Below are 18,779 nucleotides of genomic sequence, written 5' to 3'. Positions count from 1 at the left end.
TAGTTACTTCTCCGGAAGGAAGACGCTACCTTGCCGTCTGGAAATAGAAGTTTCCCCTCCCTCCACAGTCAAATATGGAGACAAACCCGCTTTGGAACTTTTTGGTAGTGCTTTCTGTAAAAAGCACTGTTGGGGGCACCTGGGTGGCTCAGTGGGTTAAGCGTCTGACTTTTGGTCTCGGCTCAGGTCATGATCTTAGGGTTGTGAGATCAAGCCCCGTGTCAGACTCTGCACTCAGCAAGGAGTCTGCTTGACAATCTCTCTCTCTCCTTCCCTCCCTCCTCCCCCCTCCTCCTCCCACCCTCTCCCCCTCTCCTTCTCCCTCTTTCCCCCATTTTTTTTTATTTTTTTAATTTTTTTTAATTTTTATTTATTTATGATAGTCACAGAGAGAGAGAAAGGGAGGCAGAGACATAGGCAGAGGGAGAAGCAGGCTCCATGCACCGGGAGCCTGATGTGGGATTCGATCCCAGGTCTTCAGGATCGCGCCCTGGGCCAAAGGCAAGCGCCAAACCACTGCGCCACCCAGGGATCCCTCTTTCCCCCATTTGTATGGACATGTGCACCTGCGTGCATGTACTCCACATGCTCTTTCAAAAAAAAAATAAATAAAAAGCACCATTTAATGCGAATTTTCTTGTCCATGGTAAAGGAGATCATTATTTTCATTGGCATCAGTGAATAAGGCCTAGCCTTGTGACTCTTACGTAGGACTGTTGAAATATCCACCTTCATTCCTCTGGCAGTGGGGTTGCATCCTGCCACAGGTGGATGATGTAAACCCAGAGGACGAGGAAACTCCAACCAGGGAGGTCTCTAGGCAAGAGCTGGAAACCCACAGACATTAGCTTCATTAGGGCGGTGGGTTTAGCACACTGGGGGAGACCCACGTTCCAAATGGCCTGCCTTGTTTGAATTCTCTTTCTTTTCTTTCTTTTTTTCTTTTTTTTTTTTAAGATTTATATATTTTAGAGAGAGTGCACCCCCTGGAGGAGGGAGGGGCAGGGGAAGAGCCAGTGCTCAGATCCAGGTCGAACAGATCCTGAAGTCACTGCTCGGTCCTGCTGCTCCACTTTAGAGAAAGTGCAGAGTGTATCCTGGGACCAGCGGCAGGAAATGAACTTGAGGCCAGCATCCTGTGAATGGACGTCGTTGCCGGCATGTTTCAGGGTTGCGGGCTGTGGGTGTGTGATAAAAAAAAAAATCTCCCCCACTCTTGGCCTTTTCAATCTTCCTAACAAGGTGGGTTGTCTGGAAAGTTTCAAAACTCAGAGACCACCCCGTCCTGGCGGTAGCCACCCTCACCACTCCAGAGATGGGTTTTCATTGCAGAGAGAGTAGTAGTGACTGTCATGCCCAGAAGGATTCAGAATTGGGAATGAATGACCTTTAGGTTTTTTTTTTTTTTTTAAGATTTTATTTATTCACGAGAGACGCACAGAGAGAGGTAGAGACACAGGCAGAGGGAGAAGTAGGCTCCCTGCAGGGATCCCGATGTGGGACTCGATCCCAGGACCCTGGTGTCACGCCCTGAGCCGAAGGCAGATGCTCAACCCCTGAGCCACCCAGGCACCCCATGACTTTTAGGTTCTTAAGACAGGGACCCTGCCCACCAACCCTCCTGTGCCCCCACATACTGCTCTTTTCCACCTCCACCTCCAGCATTGACCTGCCAAGCCCTGAGCATTCGTGGGAAACTTCACTGTGCCATCCACTTGTGGCTCCAAAAGAAACCGGGGAATCCATGGGGCTCTTGGCACGTGGTTTTTGTTTTTGTTTTTTGGTAGAGGCCCCCTTGCAGTCATGAAAGCACAAGTGTGCGTGCACCCGGAGCCCGAATACATTGCGTAATCAAGCTCCTCTTAGCTAAAGTTCTGTAACATCTGGTTGTGTTAAGTGGAGCCCTTTGAAAATGATCCCCCCCCCCCCTTCTTTATAAAACAACCTTAATTTTAGATTGTGGAGAAACAGTGTGTGGCAGTTACTCTTGCTTGCTTTCCACGAGATGTGTTTAAGTAAATGGGATCCGTCTGCAGAACCGAAGCGTAGGAAGAACCTGATTAACAAGATCAGCGCCTGTAATCACGTGTAATAGCTGTGGGCAAGCAGCCCCGCCGGGCCGGGCCAGAAAGCGGTGCTGCCCGGGTTCTGTGAGCCAGGCCTGCGGCAGATGGGCTGCTAATGTAATTAGGAATCGTTGTGTTAAATGAGCCATTATTTAAATTATCTGCTAATTTTCCTATCTATTAACCTGCTGAAAAAGAGACAGTGATATCTGAGAACTCTGGCTGCCAGTCGCTAACTAGGCGCGGAACTCACTCCTCTTTAATGCAACAGTTTACCTTATCGGGTGGCATTCGGTGAGGTTATTGCCCCCGTGCATCTGATGGAGGAGGGACAGACCGAGGGAGATGGGGACAGCCCCTGTGTCGGGTTCAGGTGATGTGGAGATCTGCGAGGCTCTTAGATTTCCAGACCACACGTGTGTGTTTTGATCAGGGTCTCTGAGTTTAAGGATATTTGGTCTTTGGGGTGCACGAAGCAAGGTTTTTTGTTGTTTTTTTCTTTAAAAGATTTTATTTATTTATTTATGAGAGACACAGAGACCCAGGCAGAGGGAGAAGCAGGCTCCCTGCGGGGAGCCCTATGCGGGACTCGATCCCAGGACCCCAGGATCACGACCTGAGCCAAAGGCAAGTGCCCAACCACTGAGCCCCGAGGCCCCAAGGCAAGGTTTGCATGAGTCCACCTTCCCTGGTTTCTCCCTGCCCTGGGAGACTGGTGGGGGCAAGGCAGTGGGGGCAGGAAGGAGCCCGTTTCAGCAGTGAGCCGCCCGGCCTCGCGCTGCCGGGGCCTCTGGGAGGTGGCGAAGCACGCTCTCCAGCTGTCCACGGGGTGAGGGAGCCAGCGACTGGAGGTCTGGATCTGCCAGATGTTGTGTATTTTGGCTCGAGGGGGCTCCCAGGGGCCTTCGCTCCTTGGCTTTTCAGGCCTGCCCTGGCCGCTGCTGCGGGGTCTTGCTCTTGATTCTAGCTTTGGTTATCCTTGGCTATCTGAGAGGTAAGCGTGTGCCTATTTGGAAGAGCCACTGGGACATTAGTAGGCCCGCCCAGGCCATCTCTAGAAAGCCAAACTACTGGGCACACGTGTATCGGGAGCTTGACCTCTGGAACGCCCTCCCGCTTCTTCCAGCTTCTTGGCCGCCGTGCCTTCATCTCTTCTCCCAGGTGTTAGCTCACGTGCGTTCTTGCCCCTGCAGGTCAGGTGATTAGCAGATTCCTGTTAGTTGTAGTCATGATGGGGACCTTCAAAAAGACACCAGAAAATGTGTTTTGCTTTCCAGCTCATTGAAAGAAAAGGTATGCAATTGGGCAGCACCTGGGTGGCTCAGCCGGCTGGGCAAATCTGCCTTCAGCTCAGGTCATCATACCGAGGTCCTGCCCCACGTTGGGCTCCCTGCGCAGAGGGGAGTCTGCTCCCTCTCCCTCTGCCGGTCACTCCCCCTGCTTGCGCTCTCCCTCTCTGTCAAATAAATATTTTTAAAAAAGAAAAGAAAAGGTATGCAGTTTGGAGGAATGGGAAGCCAAGTAAAGACCCAGACCGCCAGGAGTGCCTGTCAGAATCACGCCAACACAAAATGAGGAAAATAAAACCCCACAAAATGGGCCATCTTAAAAATGAGTGAGTTTGTCTAGGCAGGGCCTGAGGATGAAATCCTGAGTGTCCCCAAGAAGACCCCTAAAGAGAACATCCTGAAGAAACTGCTAGAGTCAAGTTGCTCCGGAACCAGCCCTTGGCCGGAGGTCTGTTGGGTGTCATGGAGTTTGTGTTGGTGGCCACCAAGGACAGTAGAGAAGCTCCTTGGCGTGAAGACAAACTGCCCGTTTACATTCGAAACCTGCCCAGTTCCCACCCACCGGTAACTTGTGCAGAATGGCTGTCCCTGTTTCAGGATTATTTTGTAGGATGGCACCGTGCAGGTCCAGGCGGGACTGGTGGGGCTGGAAGGTATTGCTGAAAAAGTTCATGTCTAAGAGGGAAGTGTTTGCCTTGGGGGTGGTGGGATTCTCACACATCTTCTCTCGTCTCTTTGAATAGATGCTCTAAGAATCTTTTGCCTTCTTGTGCATAATTCATAGGTATACAGTGCAGACTTGTCTAATAAATGAATAACTTTTCCAAAAAAAGAAACCTGTTTCTTTAGCCCAGAATATGCAGATCTGCTACTTCGTGTCCACTCAGTAAAGGCTTCTCTGTCCCCACCGTGACGTAGTCAGTGGCTGTTTATTGAGCACCTACTGTGTCCTGGCTGCTGTCCAAGGTGCTGGAGACGGAGCACAAACCACACCCAGGCCCCACCCTCCCACAGGGCACCCTGTGCTGGGGAGTCATCTGGAGAACACAGTTGGACTCCATCCAGCGTGGAAGTGGTGCACCAGGGTCTGGGGACCTAGAATTCCCAGGAATGATGTGTAAAGGGTTTCCAAGAGCACAGAGGAGGGAGATAACCACAGGGGCGATGAGAATGGAGGGGCTATGGTGGGAAACCCAGGAAGGTGGTGTTTCTGAGGTTTCCAGGGGGGCTGGTGAGTAGGGGCCGGTGCTTCTTGTAACCTCACGAGCAGGCTGGGACCTCGAAGGTCACCAGTGAGCCTGGCCGGCGCTGGCACCGTAAGGCAGAGTTGATGAGGGAAGGGAGGTGAGGAATCCAGACCCCAGCTAACTCACTGATGCTTGCCGGTGACAGGGGTAAGGGCAGAAGCTCCAGAGAGTATGTTTGGGGTTTTGCTGAATCTAAGAAGTGACCAAAAAAAAAAAAAAAAAAAACTTGTCCTGTCAAGTCCTGCAGTTCTGACCTGGACTGTAGGCAGCCTTGAGGACAGGCCTGTGGACATTTCTTTCCTCCCTCTGGGTTCCTAGCTCTGCAGGGCCTGTGTCTGCTGCTTACCCTCCCGGAGGCCGCTGTGCTAAAGGCCAGCGGCCCTCGGAACACAGGCCCCAGCTCCTCACGTCACACGTGGCTGTGTTCTAGAAGAAACAAAAGGCGAGGTCCCCACCATTGGGAGGGAAGAGGGACTCCTACCTCTGGGATGGGCATGTCTGCAACCCTGGTGTGAAGTGGGACGTTGTCTTTCTTCAGCATTTACAAAAAAAATTTTTTTTATTAGAGACAAAGGGAGAAGCAGACTCCCCCCTGAGTGGGGAACCTCGATCCCAGGACCCCAGGAGCATGACTTGAGCCAAAGGCAGATACTTCCCCGGCTGAACCACCCAGGGGCCCCTATCTTCAGCCCTAAGTCATTTCCCGTTGTGTTTCGAAAATGCAAACGTTCCCTGGGTTCGAGAGACAATGTGTGCATTTTCAATGTCCCGTGATGGGGCTGGGCGACATGTTCCAGGATTAGGCCATCATATGTGTGGACTTGAACCCAAGGAGGTGGGAGATGATTCGGGAAGCTGGGGATGAAGGAAGCCGAGGAGGTCGGTGCAGGCGTGTGCAGTCAGGCTAACAGGACCGCACCCTGAGCCTCGGAGGTCCAGCCCTTTCAGAGCATGTGGGGGTGAGATGTATAGGGCAGGGGGCACTGGGCTTCTTCCTCTGTGGTTGAGACTCCTCCCCGGAGGGAGGCTTGGCTCTAGCTGGAAGTCAACTCTGCTTCTGGCGTCGGCACATGGGAGAAGGTATTGGCTTGTCTGGCATGCAGAAATGTCACTTGAAACACGACCCGTGGGGTTCACCCTTGGACATCCATCCCTTTCCTGACTTTGGGCTGCCTCATTTTTTGGGGCGATCTCTCTCCTCGAATCTTAACACTCTAGCAACAGCCGGGGTGGCCCTGCTTTGCCAAAGCCATGACTCCAAAATGAATTTTCTTGCAGGGTGGCCCCTGCTGAAGGAGCTGTGTTGTCCCGAATGCCTGGGCTGGATGGTTAGGAGTTGTGCATGTGTAAAATAATACAATCTGTATTCTGGTGCAACTTTCTCCGCTTTTGTGTTCCCTGCTTTTGCACAGGGGGGCATTGTGCGTCCTGGTAGGAGTAAGGGTGGGGGTGTGTGAAAGCACCCGGTTCTGGTATGATGTGGAGGCTGTGGGAGGGAATCTACCCAGAAAGTCGCTGGTCACTGGGGCCATTATGTCAAGGACAGTCGTCTTGTGTCCCTCTGACCACACCATGTTGTGCAGGAGCATTTGGTGTAGATGTGGGATGCCCCAGCGTCTGGCCTGTCTGTACACGGCCTGCTGGGGGCCGGTGGGGTGCATGGAGACCCAGAAACACTCATGGAGCTGGCACGCTTTCCTGATCGACCACAAGCGTGGGCAGGCAGGATGCTCATGTTCAGGAATCTAGAGCTTTGATTGTGACTTTTAATACTGATGAAGCAATCCTCACTGTTGTGCAGTTGGTTTTTGGTTTTCTTTTGTATTTTTTGGGTGATTGATGTGTGTCTTGCTGCATACACTCAGCCACACTCTCTGCTTTTTTTTTTTTTTTAATTTTTAAAATATTTTATTTATTTATCTGAGAGAGAGAACAAGCCGTGGGGAGGGGCAGAGGGAGACAGAGAGAGAAGCAGGCTCCTTGATGAGCAGGAAACCTGACGCAAGACTCGATCCCAGCACCCTGGGATCATCACCTGAGCTGAAGGCAGATGCCCAACCGACTGAGTCACCCCAGGTGCCCCCACTTTCTTCCTTTAAAGGTGTGGAATTCTCTGTTTGGCCTCATGAGGGAGTCCTGTTGGTTTTTCCTTTCTCAAACTTCACCCGCTTTCATCCAGGCCACTTGGAAAGCTCATCTTGCCCCCAGGAACCCTTTAAATCTGGACACAGGACCCTGTGAGTTGCATGGATGAACTTACGTACGCTTGCATCCAGTGTCTGCTCTTGGGACTAAAGCCTTGGCGCTCGACAAGCTGCATTTTGGAACTTGATTCCCCAGATGGGTAAAGGTCCCATAGTGGCTGTTTGCACATTGGCCATATGTGATACTGTGATTTACAGGAAGAAATCTATATTTGGTCTTATTCTAGCTCCTGGCTGAGCTCCAGAAACCCTACGAATTCCCCCAGGGAGGGGACTGATTAAAGGATTCTTTTGGTATGCATACCAAGCCCCTTTGGACCACACCTGAGTGACTTGGGAAAGCTCCCAGGTTGGGAAACCAGCCTGGGAGGAGAGAATGAGTCCAGCCTCTCCTCTGGAAGGGCAGAGGGCCATCACCACCATGGATTTCATCAGCCATCCTAAGTGTGAGGCCCCCGTGAAAACATAAACCACAGGATCAAAATGGAAATGTGACGTGGGAAGCCACAGGATTAAGAAACATGCTTCCATTGGATGTAGACAGGATGAACTCATCTCTCAAAAGAATTGAAGTTGAGGGGATTTAAAAAAAAAAAAAAAACCTGCACAGAAGGGTGCTTGGGTAGTTTAGTGAGTTCAGGTTCTGATTCTTGATCTCAGCTCAGGTCTTGATCTCAGGGTCATGATTTCAAGCCCCAAGTTGGGCTTCACATGGGGCAGGGATCCTACTTAAAAAAAAAAAAAAAAACCTGCACAGAGATTCTGATGCGCTCGCTTTGAGGATCATGTCGTGGGGAGCCACTGAAGACGAGAGTGTCCAGGAGCAGAGAACTCTGCCCTGTGGGAATATCTGGCCCGCCCCACTGACCTGCATGCAGAGGTCACCTGTTCTGACTGCTGGATGCTCACCAGCATCGCTCCCCTGCATCGCCAGCTCCTCTCCCGTCAAATCCAAGTACGTGCACACTTGCTTGGCACACTTGCTTTGCACGTTGATGAGAAACTCAGATGCAGTCCAACCCACGTGGTAGTTTGGGAGCTTAGGGCTGTTGGGCATCAAATATTTGAATGGGGAACCGGGTCATTTTTATTCAGACTACGTGCTGTCTGAAGTATGCAGGCCTCTCTGTAGGGGAGTGAAGCTTGCACCTCTTCTAGTGACTCTGTTAGTAAATGCAGATGAAGAGCAGAATTCACCTCTAAGGTTAAGGTGTAGAAAGTGACTTCTATCATCTTTGTTTTTTTTTTTTTAATATTTTATTTATTTATTCATGAGAGATACAGAGAGAGAGGCAGAGACACAGGCAGAGGGAGAAGCAGGCTCCATGCAGGAAGCCCCATGTGGGACTCGATCCAGGGACTCCAGGATCACACCCTAGACTGAAGGCAGCCACGCTTAACCGCTGAGCTACCCAGGGGTCCCTCATCTTTGTTTAGTGTGTTTTATTTATTTATTGGAAGATTTTATTTATTCATTTGACAGAAACAGCAGGTGCGCACATTTAGGGGGAACGGCAGGCAGAGGGAGAAGCAGACTCCTCGTGGGGAGCCCGATGCAGGACTCGATCCCAGGACCCCAGGATCACGATCTGAGCCGAAGGCAGATGCTCACCTGCCAAGTCATCCAGGCGCCCATAAAGTGCATCTGAGAGTCCCATCAGTCCTTCGTCGTCAGATCTGTTTGTCTGCCATTCCTAAGGTGTCACGGACAGGATCCTCAGTTATGGGGGGAGGGCACCCTCTGAGCTCACAGAATAGGCTCTGGTTTGAGAAAATGTGGGTGTTGCATTTGTTGTCAGACGCCAAGGTAGGTGCTCCCAGGACAGTTCGGATTTGCTCTCCGATGCCTGGCAGCCCCAGACTGAGTCTCTGTGCAGCCTGCACACAGCGGGTTCAGAGGTACCAACTATACCTTGTTTATTTATTTTTTTTCCAGAAGCAATGGTGTCCTTGGACCAAGGGAAAGGTTAGCGTCTTTAGTGTTACCATTGAGAATCATGTTCATTCAACAGATACTTGAGTTTGTCTCCTACGTGCCTGGCCCGGTTCTGGGCACAGGGGGCAGAGCAGGGGAAAGAATAGCACAAATCCCTGCCCAGGAGCTCACAGGCTAGTGGGGTGGAGGGAAACAGGGAGCTCCTAGAGCCTAGGGAGCAGCAGGTGGGTTAAAAGAATGCATTTGGAGCAAGACAATGTGGGTTCAGACCCAGTCCCACCAGTCACTCCTGCGGCTGGGCAGGTCAGTCCCTCTGCACCTGCTTGCCCTACCTGTGACATGGGGGTGGTGGCAATGCTGCCCTCAGAAAGGCCTCGTGGAGATCGAACAAATTAGTGTGGGTGAAGCACTGTAGAGTCCCTGGCACAAAGTAGGTGCTCGTTAGATCTCTGCCGTGGCTGTGGTTATCCCAGGAGTGATGGGTGTCCTGGGAGCAGAGGGAGGAAGGGCAGCGGAGGGGGCGCCAGCAGGCCTGGGTATTGGCATTCAGAAGGGGGTGTGCTGAGAAGTGCCCACGGAATGAAGGCCTTGGAGGAGGTGAGGGAACGTGCACACGGGCACCTTGGAAGAGCCCTCACGTTGGCACAGGCCCCAGTCGAGCGTCTGGACTGTCCACGGAACAGCTCGGCGGTCAGCGTGGTGGAGGCGGCACCATGGACTTGGCTGTCAAGCCGAGGGAATGCAGGGGAGTGGTGCGGTCTGACTATGCTTTAGGGGGGTCATGGTGGCCACTGGTTGGAGTGGACCCAGGGAGGAAGCAGGGACACTGGTTGGGAAGGTGGAGACGGCCACGCCGCTGGTCACAGGGGTCCCAGCAGAGGTGGTGAGACGTGAGCGGGCCCTGAACACGGCCTGGAAGAGGAGAAAGTGCGCTTTCCCCGGTGGGCTGGATGTGGCCACGAGGGAGACAAGCACAGAGGGTGTCGCCGAGCGGGCCTGAGCCCCCAAGCTGGAGCCACGTTAGCAAGATTGGGACGTCTGTGGACGTGGCCGGTCTGGGGTGCTGGGACTTAGTTCACTCGGTGCTGGACACGTGTCATACTCCAGGCGTGTGCTTGTTTGCTGGGGCTGCTGTGATGACGTGCAGACCGGGTGGTGGTCTAACAGGAATGTCACCTCTCACGGTCTGGAGGCCAGAAGGCTGACGTCAAGGTGGCCACAGGGCCGAGCTCCCTCGGGGGCCCCGGGGAGAGGCCTTCCGCACATCTCTGGCTCCGGGTGGTGGAGCCAGGCTTTGGAGCGCCTTGGCCTGCGCCCGCGTCCCTTCAGTCTGCCTCTGTCCCGTGGCCGTCTCCCTGTGTGTCTGTCTTCAGGTGGCGTTTCCCTCTTATGAGGACACCAGTCCTGCTGGATCAGGGCCGCCCTCATGGTCTCATCTTAACTGGATGACGTCTGCAAAGACCCCATTTCCAAGTCAGGCCACAGCCACGGTTACCCCAGGGGGTTGGGACTTCAGCGTGTCTTTTGGGGGCACAATCAGAGGAAGACTGGTTGTGTCGTGTCCCAGAACCCAAAGTGATGACCATATTTCCAGAAGGACAGAGGGGCCCATCGAGTGACCTCCTGCTGGATGGGGGGAGGGAGGAAGGGGACAAAGCAAGAGAAGGATGGAAAGCATTAGCTTTGGCGAAACTGAGGGTTTGACCAGAACAGCAGGTGCAAACGTTGAGAGAATTCTAGGTAAAAACTGTACCCACTTGGATTTCCTTACCTACAGCTTTTTATACTTGGTTTTTAGCCTTTGGGGTCATATCTGCATAATCTGTGTTTACCTCTGAACGCTTTCCTCGTTGCGTATACTAGTGGGCTGTGCGTCTGGACGCGGGATGATGCTGAGCACGCCCCACGCGTGGACATCATTGCTTACAGGCGAGCGCAGGGGGACCATTCAAAGACAATGTGGCAGCTCCATGTCACCGGGCACGGGGACCAGCAGATCAAAGCCACAGTGCGATACCACTCCACACCCCCTAGACGGGCTGGCGGGAGAAGAACTGGGGATGCCGCATTTGAGGAGGATACGGAGCAGATGAACCAAAGGGACAATGGACCCATCGCTTGTGGGAGCGTCACTTGGTTATATTCCTCCTCTGGAGGTGTTGGGAATTAAAAATAAACAACATTAAAAATACACTTACCCTGTGACCCATCAAGTCAGAGCTCTCGGGGTTTATCCAAAAGGAGTGGAAACAATGACTCCTACAGGATTGTCCGATGCAGCCTTGTCCCCGAGAGGCTGAAACTAGAAGCGACCCCCGTGCCCCTTGAGGAGGACGGACGTTGTGCTGTGTCCGTGCTCAGCTGCAGGACAAGTAACAGTAGTAACAGGATGCATCATAGCAGGGGAGCAGCTCGGAAGCAGTGTTGACCAGAAGAAGCCAGATGCACCCCCGCCCCGACTTTGCCGGGCAAAAGAAAAAAAAAAACCCACGATCACATTTATATAATGTCCAGGAACCAGGGACCCCAGTCCATTGCAATAAAGTCAGAAAGTGGTTGCCTCTGAGGAACCGGAGGGGTTGCCTGGAAAGGGGTCATGAAGCGGGTTTTGGGGAATAACAGAAACATCCGTCTCTTGCTTTGGGTGCATGCCACGTCAGGGCTCACCAGGGGAAAATCTGAGGCCGTGCGTTTTTATTTACGTAAATTCTTTTTTTTTTTTTCAAAATGTGAATATATCTTATTTATATTTGTATCCTGAATATCTGGCACAAAGAAGGCACTTGGCTTATTAAGAGAATGACTGGATTTAACAGTACTTCCTGTTTGTCCCCCTGTGATTTAAGGGATTATTTTCTTATTAATCAAAGACTGTTTTTTTATTATTATTATTATTTATTTATGATAGTCATACAGAGAGAGAGAGAGAGGCAGAGACACAGGCAGAGGGAGAAGCAGGTTCCATGCACGGGGAGCCTGACGTGGGATTCGATCCCGGGTCTCCAGGATCGCGCCCTGGGCCAAAGGCAGGCGCCAAACCGCTGCGCCACCCAGGGATCCCTATTTACGTAAATTCTAAGTCGTTAAAACAAAGAAATGACACAGTGACAGGTGTGCCCGGGTGCTGTGCTGCAGAGGTGAGGGAATGCCAGCTGCCAGGGGGAGGTTAGGGGGGCCCCGGGTCAGGATTTCCACATGAGACTGGAAAGGCAGGGACAGGGCAGACCCAGCCAGGTGACGGAGCTGGCTGACACGGGGTGGGACAGCCTCATAGCAGGTGCCAGTGGCTTAAAAAGGAAATTTCAATTATTTTGCCGAATTTACCTTTTTTTCTTAAAAATTCATTAATTTATTTGAGAGAGAGAGGGAGAGCAGGAGTGAGTGAGAGAGAGAGAGAGAATGAGCCAGGGGAGGGGCAGAGGGAGCAGCAGACCCCCCCTGAGCAGGGAGGCCGATGTGGGACTTGAACCCAGGACCCCGGGATCACGACCTGAGCCAAAGGCAGATGCAGAGCCACCCAGGCGCCCCCTGAATGTACCTTCTTTTCAGGCCTAGTGTGTATTGGAAGCAAAGCCGATCCCCCTCCCTGCTCTAAACTTCTTAATGGATCGCGTTCAGATTTCTATTCCAAAGCCGCATTTAAAAAGAATTTCTAATCCAAGTTTTTTTCCCCGAATAATACATCGTTCTTGGGGCTTAGTTTTTGAGAGAATTATTCAAGAGCGTTGCCTTATTCACGCCACCTGATCGTGTCTGTTTTTCCCTTGCAAATCAAAGCTGCAGATTCTCGTTGACACTGGAAGCAGCAACTTCGCCGTGGCGGGCGCCCCGCATTCTTACACAGACTCGTACTTCGACGCGGACAGGTGAGTGAGGGGTGCGCGGCTGGGCGTGGCGGGGTTTCGGGGCGCCACGCCAGTGCTTGAGGATACACACGGACAGGAGAAGCCCAGGGTCTGCATCATTTGAGGGGGGGTCTGTGTATGGCTGTGTTTGTGTGTCTGTGTAGATAGACGTCTGTGTGTATGGTCGTGTGCATTTTTGTATGTGTAGGTATCTGTGGGGACGTGTCTGGTTGTGTGCATATTTGTGTAGACATCTGTGTCTGGGTATGGCATACGTATTTGTACGTGTAGATGTTTTCATGGGTTTATGGTTTTGTATGTATTTGTGTGTCTGTGCATGTGGTCGTATATCTGTGTGTGTATCTGTGGATATCGGCATATGTGTTTTTTTTTTTTAAGATTTTATTTATTTATGAGAGACACAGAGAGAGAGAGGCAGAGACAGGCAGAGGGAGAAGCAGGCTCCATGCAGGGAGCCGGACGTGGGACTTGATCCTGAGTCTCCAGAGTCAGGCCCTGGGCTGAAGGCGGCGCTAAACTGCTGAGCCACCCGGGCTGCCCAGCATATGTGTATTTGGTCGTACATATATTTGTATATGGTGGTGTGTCTATTTGTGTGTCTGTGTACACATCTGTGTATATGTAGGTATTTGTGTGTACGTGATTGTGCATTTATTTGCATGTATGTGTGTGTTTGTGTGTATGTGTAATTTGCATATGTGTATATATGGTTGTGTGCATATTTGTGCGTATGTATTTGTGTAGACATCTCTGCGACCGTGTGTGTGGTGTACGAATTTGTGTGCAGATACTTGCATGTACTTATGGTTGTGTATATTTGTGTGTATGTGCATGTGGTCATATGTCCGTGTCTATGTATTTGTGTATGTCTATAGGTATCTGCATATGTGTATATGGTTGTGTGTCTGTGTCTCTGTGTAGACCTCTGTATGTGTGTATATGATTGTGTGCATATTTGTGTGCATGTGTTGATAGTTTGCATATGCTTATATATGGTTATGTGCATATTTGGATAGACATCTGTGTATATGTACATATCTCTGTGTATATGGTTGTGTGTCTGTGTAGATGTCTCCGTATAAGTGTCTGGTTGTGTTTGTGTAGACGTCTGTGTATATGGGTAATGTGTGTGTGTGGTTGTGTTTTTCTGTGGCTGCTGTAGTTGTCTGGGCATGTGTGTATGCATCTGTACTGGCTCCTTCCAGGGCATTCCAGGGGAGGATTCTCCTAGTGGCTGTGGTACGTGCTCATGACATTTACCCTCTGAAAATGCGAGTGTGCTGGAAGTTGTGTAGTTGCACCTGACTGCAGAATGCACACCGTCCTCTGATGGTCATTGAGGGGTGGTGAGTTGGAGCAGGGACAGGGCATCAGGTGTGAGCACGAGGCTGTTCTGGGCAGCGGCCTGGGGTTCTTGGAGAACCACCTTTGTGTTGCTCCGACAGCAGTGGTCAAAGTGTGGTTCATTGAAACCACTTCTGTGCAAGGAAGGTTCCTGGTGCGAGAAATCTGTGATTCGCAGGGGACAGAGCGCAGAGCATCCAGGCCAGGGACAGGCTCCGAGCCTGCCGTCCCAGGGCGGGGTGTGCACCCGGACGGAGGTCTCTGCATGGTCTGGCATCGAGGAGCCTGGCATGAGCTCGGGGGACGCCCACCAGGACCTCGAGGCATCCTTCGGCTCCTGGGGAGCCCGTGGGGCCAGAGTCCCTGTCTCCTGGAGGTGCAGGGTGATTTCAATCTGTTTTTGTGACCCTAAAATTGAAACTCAGATTAAACAAATTACCAGTGGTTTGCTTTCCAGGGGTGTGAGCTGTTGCGAGACTCCGAGCTTCCTCACTAAAGTCCCTGCCGTCCCCTTCCCGTCTCCCGGCTCACTTGCCTCATCCACCGTCTTTCTTCCAGAGAACAAACCCCCACTTTTGGTGGGGGAGCGTAACAACTGAGTAATTGGCCTTCTGGAAATGGCAGGCCACTTGGACAGGGCAGGGCAGCTAGCCTGGGGTGGGAAGGGCCCTTCTGTCTTCTCCAGGTAGCACGTCTCGGTCTCTGTTCTGGTGGCACCAGAGACGTGGTCTCCTGTATGAACAACTGGAGAGTAGTGGTGGCAGGTGCTAGACAGGCCTCCGGGGGCCACCACGTACTCGGTTGGCCCTTGTTCGAAGAGCCTGTCGTTTAGTGTACGACTCTGTGTGTTGATGACCCTTCGTCATTGACATTCCAGGATGAACTTCCCGGCCAGGGACTCCTTATGACAGAGAAGACTCAGATGTGCCCTGAGCGTCACTGTGGCCACAGATACCTGTGTGGTGGGGGAAGGGCTGTTTCTGTGTGTGTGCAGGGGGAGGGAGGTCCTCTCTGCCCTTTCCCATTCTGTTGGGCGGTCCTTCCACATCCCCTGCCCCTCCACAGCCACCTGTCCCCAAGCTGGTTCATCATGGAGCAGAACTTCCAGTTGGTCCAGACCTCGATTTTACATGGGAGATCCAAGTTCCAGCTTCTAGGTCAGCGGTTCCCAGACCTTCAGCCCTGGTGCCACCCCCCTTTTGTAGCAAGTACTCTGTAATGCCCTGAATGAGACGCAAAGGTAGTATCACTTGCCTGCGTACGTACGTCTAAAGGCCCTGATGCCATAATTGGGAGAATGAGAAGAGGTCACGTGGAGGAAGGTAGGTAGCACCTCGATCTGTGCACGCTCTGCACGCTCTGAGTCGACTGCAGCAGGGGTCCGTGAGGTAGGGGTGCACGGGCCGTGAGCATCTCCGGGGGCTTGCAGCACTTAGCAGATTGAGCCCTGGGAATGAGCATTTCCTCCCCAGTGAGTCAGCCGTGGTTCTTTGGCAAACACCCGCAGCCTGGAATCCGTCAAGGCCAAAGGGCACTTTGCAAGCCAGTCACCCTTTCGTCACACGGATGCAGGTACTGAAACATTCGAGGGCAGATCATAACATTACAAATACAGTGTACGTTTAACACGTGTGCAATATTTAATCGACTGGAGGCTACCGGTGGCTTATTCACCTTCTACTTTGTTCATGGTTTGGTTGAACTGTGGTTCTGTTCAGGCTTCAGCGGGACACGTCTTTTTTTTTTTTTTTTAATACTTATTTGTGGGCAGCCCAGGTGGCTCAGTGGTCTGCCTTCAGCCCAGGGTGTGATCCTGGAGACCCGGGATCGAGTCCCACGTCGGGCTCCCTGCACGGAGCCTGCTTCTCCCTCTGCCTGTGTCTCTGCCTCTGTCTCTCTCTCTCTCTCTGTGTCTCTCATGAATAAATAAATAAAATATTTTTAAAAAATACTTATTTGTGAGAAAGAGAGAGTGAGATGGGGAGGGGCAGAGGGGGAGAGAGAGAGAACCTCAAGCAGACTCTGTGCTGAGCATGGAGCCTGAGGTGGGGCTTGATTCCACGACCCTGAGATCGTGACCTGAGCCGAAATCAAGAGTCAGATGCTTAACTGACTGAGCCACCACTGAGCCACCTGGGCGCCCCCAAGACACGTCTTTCTGACTTAACCTGCTAACCTTGCTGGCCAGGTGTGTGGTCAGGTGGTTCTTGTTTTTCATACTTAAGCGTCAAGCCTGATTGAACGTGAAAACTCATGGGAAGGCCTATAGTTCCGACGATGCCTAGGCCTTCCCTCCTGCTAACTCCGCAGGAGAGCTGAGGGCTCCCTACCAGCTTTTGGGACGGTCGGGGTTCTCCTGGACTCCCCATGCACAGGCTAATAGAGAAGTCCCAGAGCCCACTGGGGGGTGCAGGAAGCCCCAGGCTCTGCTGCCCAGATGTCAGCCCACCTGGTGCTGACAGGTGTTGCTGAAATGTGCTTAGTACCCTTATGGGGCCGCGCCCTGGGCCTCCGTCCTTCCTTTTAAGAGAACTGTTCTTCCACAGGGCTGTCAGGTGTCTTCTTAGCCGCATCAGAGGGGAAGCATCACGGTTCTGAGTCTGGGGCAAGTTCCCTTCCATCGGCGGCGGCGCCCCTCCTGACGGTGGGGGTTTCGCAGGTGAAGTGCCTGCTGCAATTTGCGTTAACTTTCTTTTCTCTCCCTTTCTCTGTTGGTTTTTTGCCCCCCAATCCCGTGCTTCTCACAGGCTTCTACTGGACACAGATGTCATATTGCGAAGATGGGAACATTTTCTGTGTAAATGATGTATCACTGATTTGCGTATTACTCTCAGCTGACTTTCCAGTTGGCCTAAGGCGTGTGCTTTTCCACCACTGTGTTTAACGGAAGCCACGAGAACGTTCTCACTTCCCTTCCCGATTTCTGACAAAGGGTTCTTTTCTGAGCCGTAGCTCCCTGCCCTGTGATGCTTCTGTGTTTGCTTGTCCCTCTGATCTCCCTTAGTTATAATAAGGTTTCTGGTTGGGTTTGTCAGCTTCTGATTCAAGTCTGTCCCCACCCCCCCACCTCTCCCCCCCCCCCCCCAGTCTTTGGATATTCAGGTTTAATGCTTCCTGAAACATTTCCCAGTAATTGGAGATTTGGCTTGGGGTTCTTTGACAGGAGCTCTTTGATTTATGGAATGAGCCGTCAGGCTACCCATTCATCATTTGTGTAGCTTCTTCCCATCGGAGGCCCTCTTTTCATGGTGGTGAATGTTCCAATGAATTTCTACATGGCAAAAAGAAGATTGTGTATTCCTTTAGATGTTCTTCTTTTTTAGCCAGTAAAATAGCCGCCAGCCAGTTGGCTTGATTGAAGATCCAATATACCCGCTCCCCTGGCCTTGTAGTAAACTATTCGGGGAAATTAAAATGTCTCCTCCTCCCCGTACGCCATCTGGGGGGAAAGCCCACAGAGTAGTTGTGGCAAAGGACCAGTTTATTTTCCTCAACTGATGCTTGGGCGTAGTGTTAGGATGTTAGGGAATTACCCAGTGGCCTTCTTAAGGATGCTGAGCCGGACCCCTGAGCCCCCTGAGAAATGCCTCATCTCTCCTTGTGATGATGGCAGGCATTTGTGCCTGATGATTGAGATCATTTCTCGAACCCACTCATTGTTTGCTTGTCCCAGAGGCGACTGTTGGAGTCCCCCCAGCGTTGGCCATCCCCCAGCGTTGGCCATTGTTGAGGGTGTTGATGAACCTCCAGGCTGGGCAGGCATCAGTGGCCCCGTCCACTCTGGTCTGGTCACTTCTACACCCTGAGCGGAGAAGAAGGGTAGTATCCGGTCAACATGGGCCAGTCCACTAACCCCGAAGATAGGTTCCAAACCCCCAAACATGCACATTCCGCATTCTTTAGGAGAATTCTTGCATTCCTGGCTGCATTCTTTAGGAGACTCCGCATGCCCTGGGTGGGGCGGCTTAGGAGGACCAGAGCAGACCCCAGGACTCCCCTCTTCTGAAATCGGCCCTTCCCTTCCACCTTCTCTTTTTTTTTTTAAATTTTTTTTTTTTTAATTTATGATAGTCACAGAGAGAGAGAGAGAGAGAGAGAGGCAGAGACACAGGCAGAGGGAGAAGCAGGCTCCATGCACCGGGAGCCCGATGTGGGATTCGATCCCGGGTCTCCAGGATCGTGCCCTGGGCCAAAGGCAGGCGCCAAACCGTTGCGCCACCCAGGGATCCCCCACCTTCTCTTTTTTTTATGTCCTCTGCAAACAACAGTGGGTGTCTTTTCAAACAATAAAATGTTCGGTGGCGCTCTTCTCCTCTGTTCATTGATTTCACTTTTCACGCCTGTGTTTCCTCAACCCTCCTATCAGAAGCAGAATGCCGCCTGAACTTGGTTCCGCGTGATTTTATTGCTGTGAGTGGACGTTTTCCTGGCTCTCTGCATCCTTGATTGATTGTTGTTTCTGAGCACCCGGAATGAATGCCACGGGAGGAGGCAATCTGGGGTTCTCTCTCAATATAGTTAATTAACGTGCAGAGCAGTTGAGAGCCAGAGCATCTCGGGGCCAACAAGTAGGATGTGGGAGCATGAAGACGGAGGAACGTTTTTGTTTTTTTAAATGTAGTGCTGGAAACTATATGTCGATAACCCTCAGAGTTACTTACAATTCATCACTGGGGTTTTTGCTCTTTGAGGTTTCGTTCAAGGAGCTCAGAGAGTACACGTTCACTTTTTCCTCGCGTTATCTAGAACTCTGCTTTCTGCAAGGGTAGCCGCTAGCCACACGTGGCTATTTGAATTTACCTGGCATTAGATGAAGTAAGAGGTTGA

General features: G+C 51.8%; 1 protein-coding gene across 1 annotated transcript in view; it reads left to right on the top strand.

Annotated features, from left to right (window-relative positions):
• Positions 1–18,779, top strand: part of BACE2 (beta-secretase 2) — an 84,696-nt gene that overhangs the window by 25,947 nt on the left and 39,970 nt on the right. Inside the window, exon 2 of the mRNA XM_041735123.1 lies at positions 12,520–12,608. Coding sequence (XP_041591057.1) covers positions 12,520–12,608 — 89 coding nt within the window. The remainder of the gene's footprint in view (positions 1–12,519; positions 12,609–18,779) is intronic.

Source organism: Vulpes lagopus, chromosome 20, assembly GCF_018345385.1.
Source record: "Vulpes lagopus strain Blue_001 chromosome 20, ASM1834538v1, whole genome shotgun sequence".
Lineage (NCBI taxonomy): Eukaryota > Metazoa > Chordata > Mammalia > Carnivora > Canidae > Vulpes > Vulpes lagopus.
The sequence above is the reverse complement of the archived record's forward strand: the minus strand, read 5'-3'. Positions and strand labels throughout refer to the sequence as shown.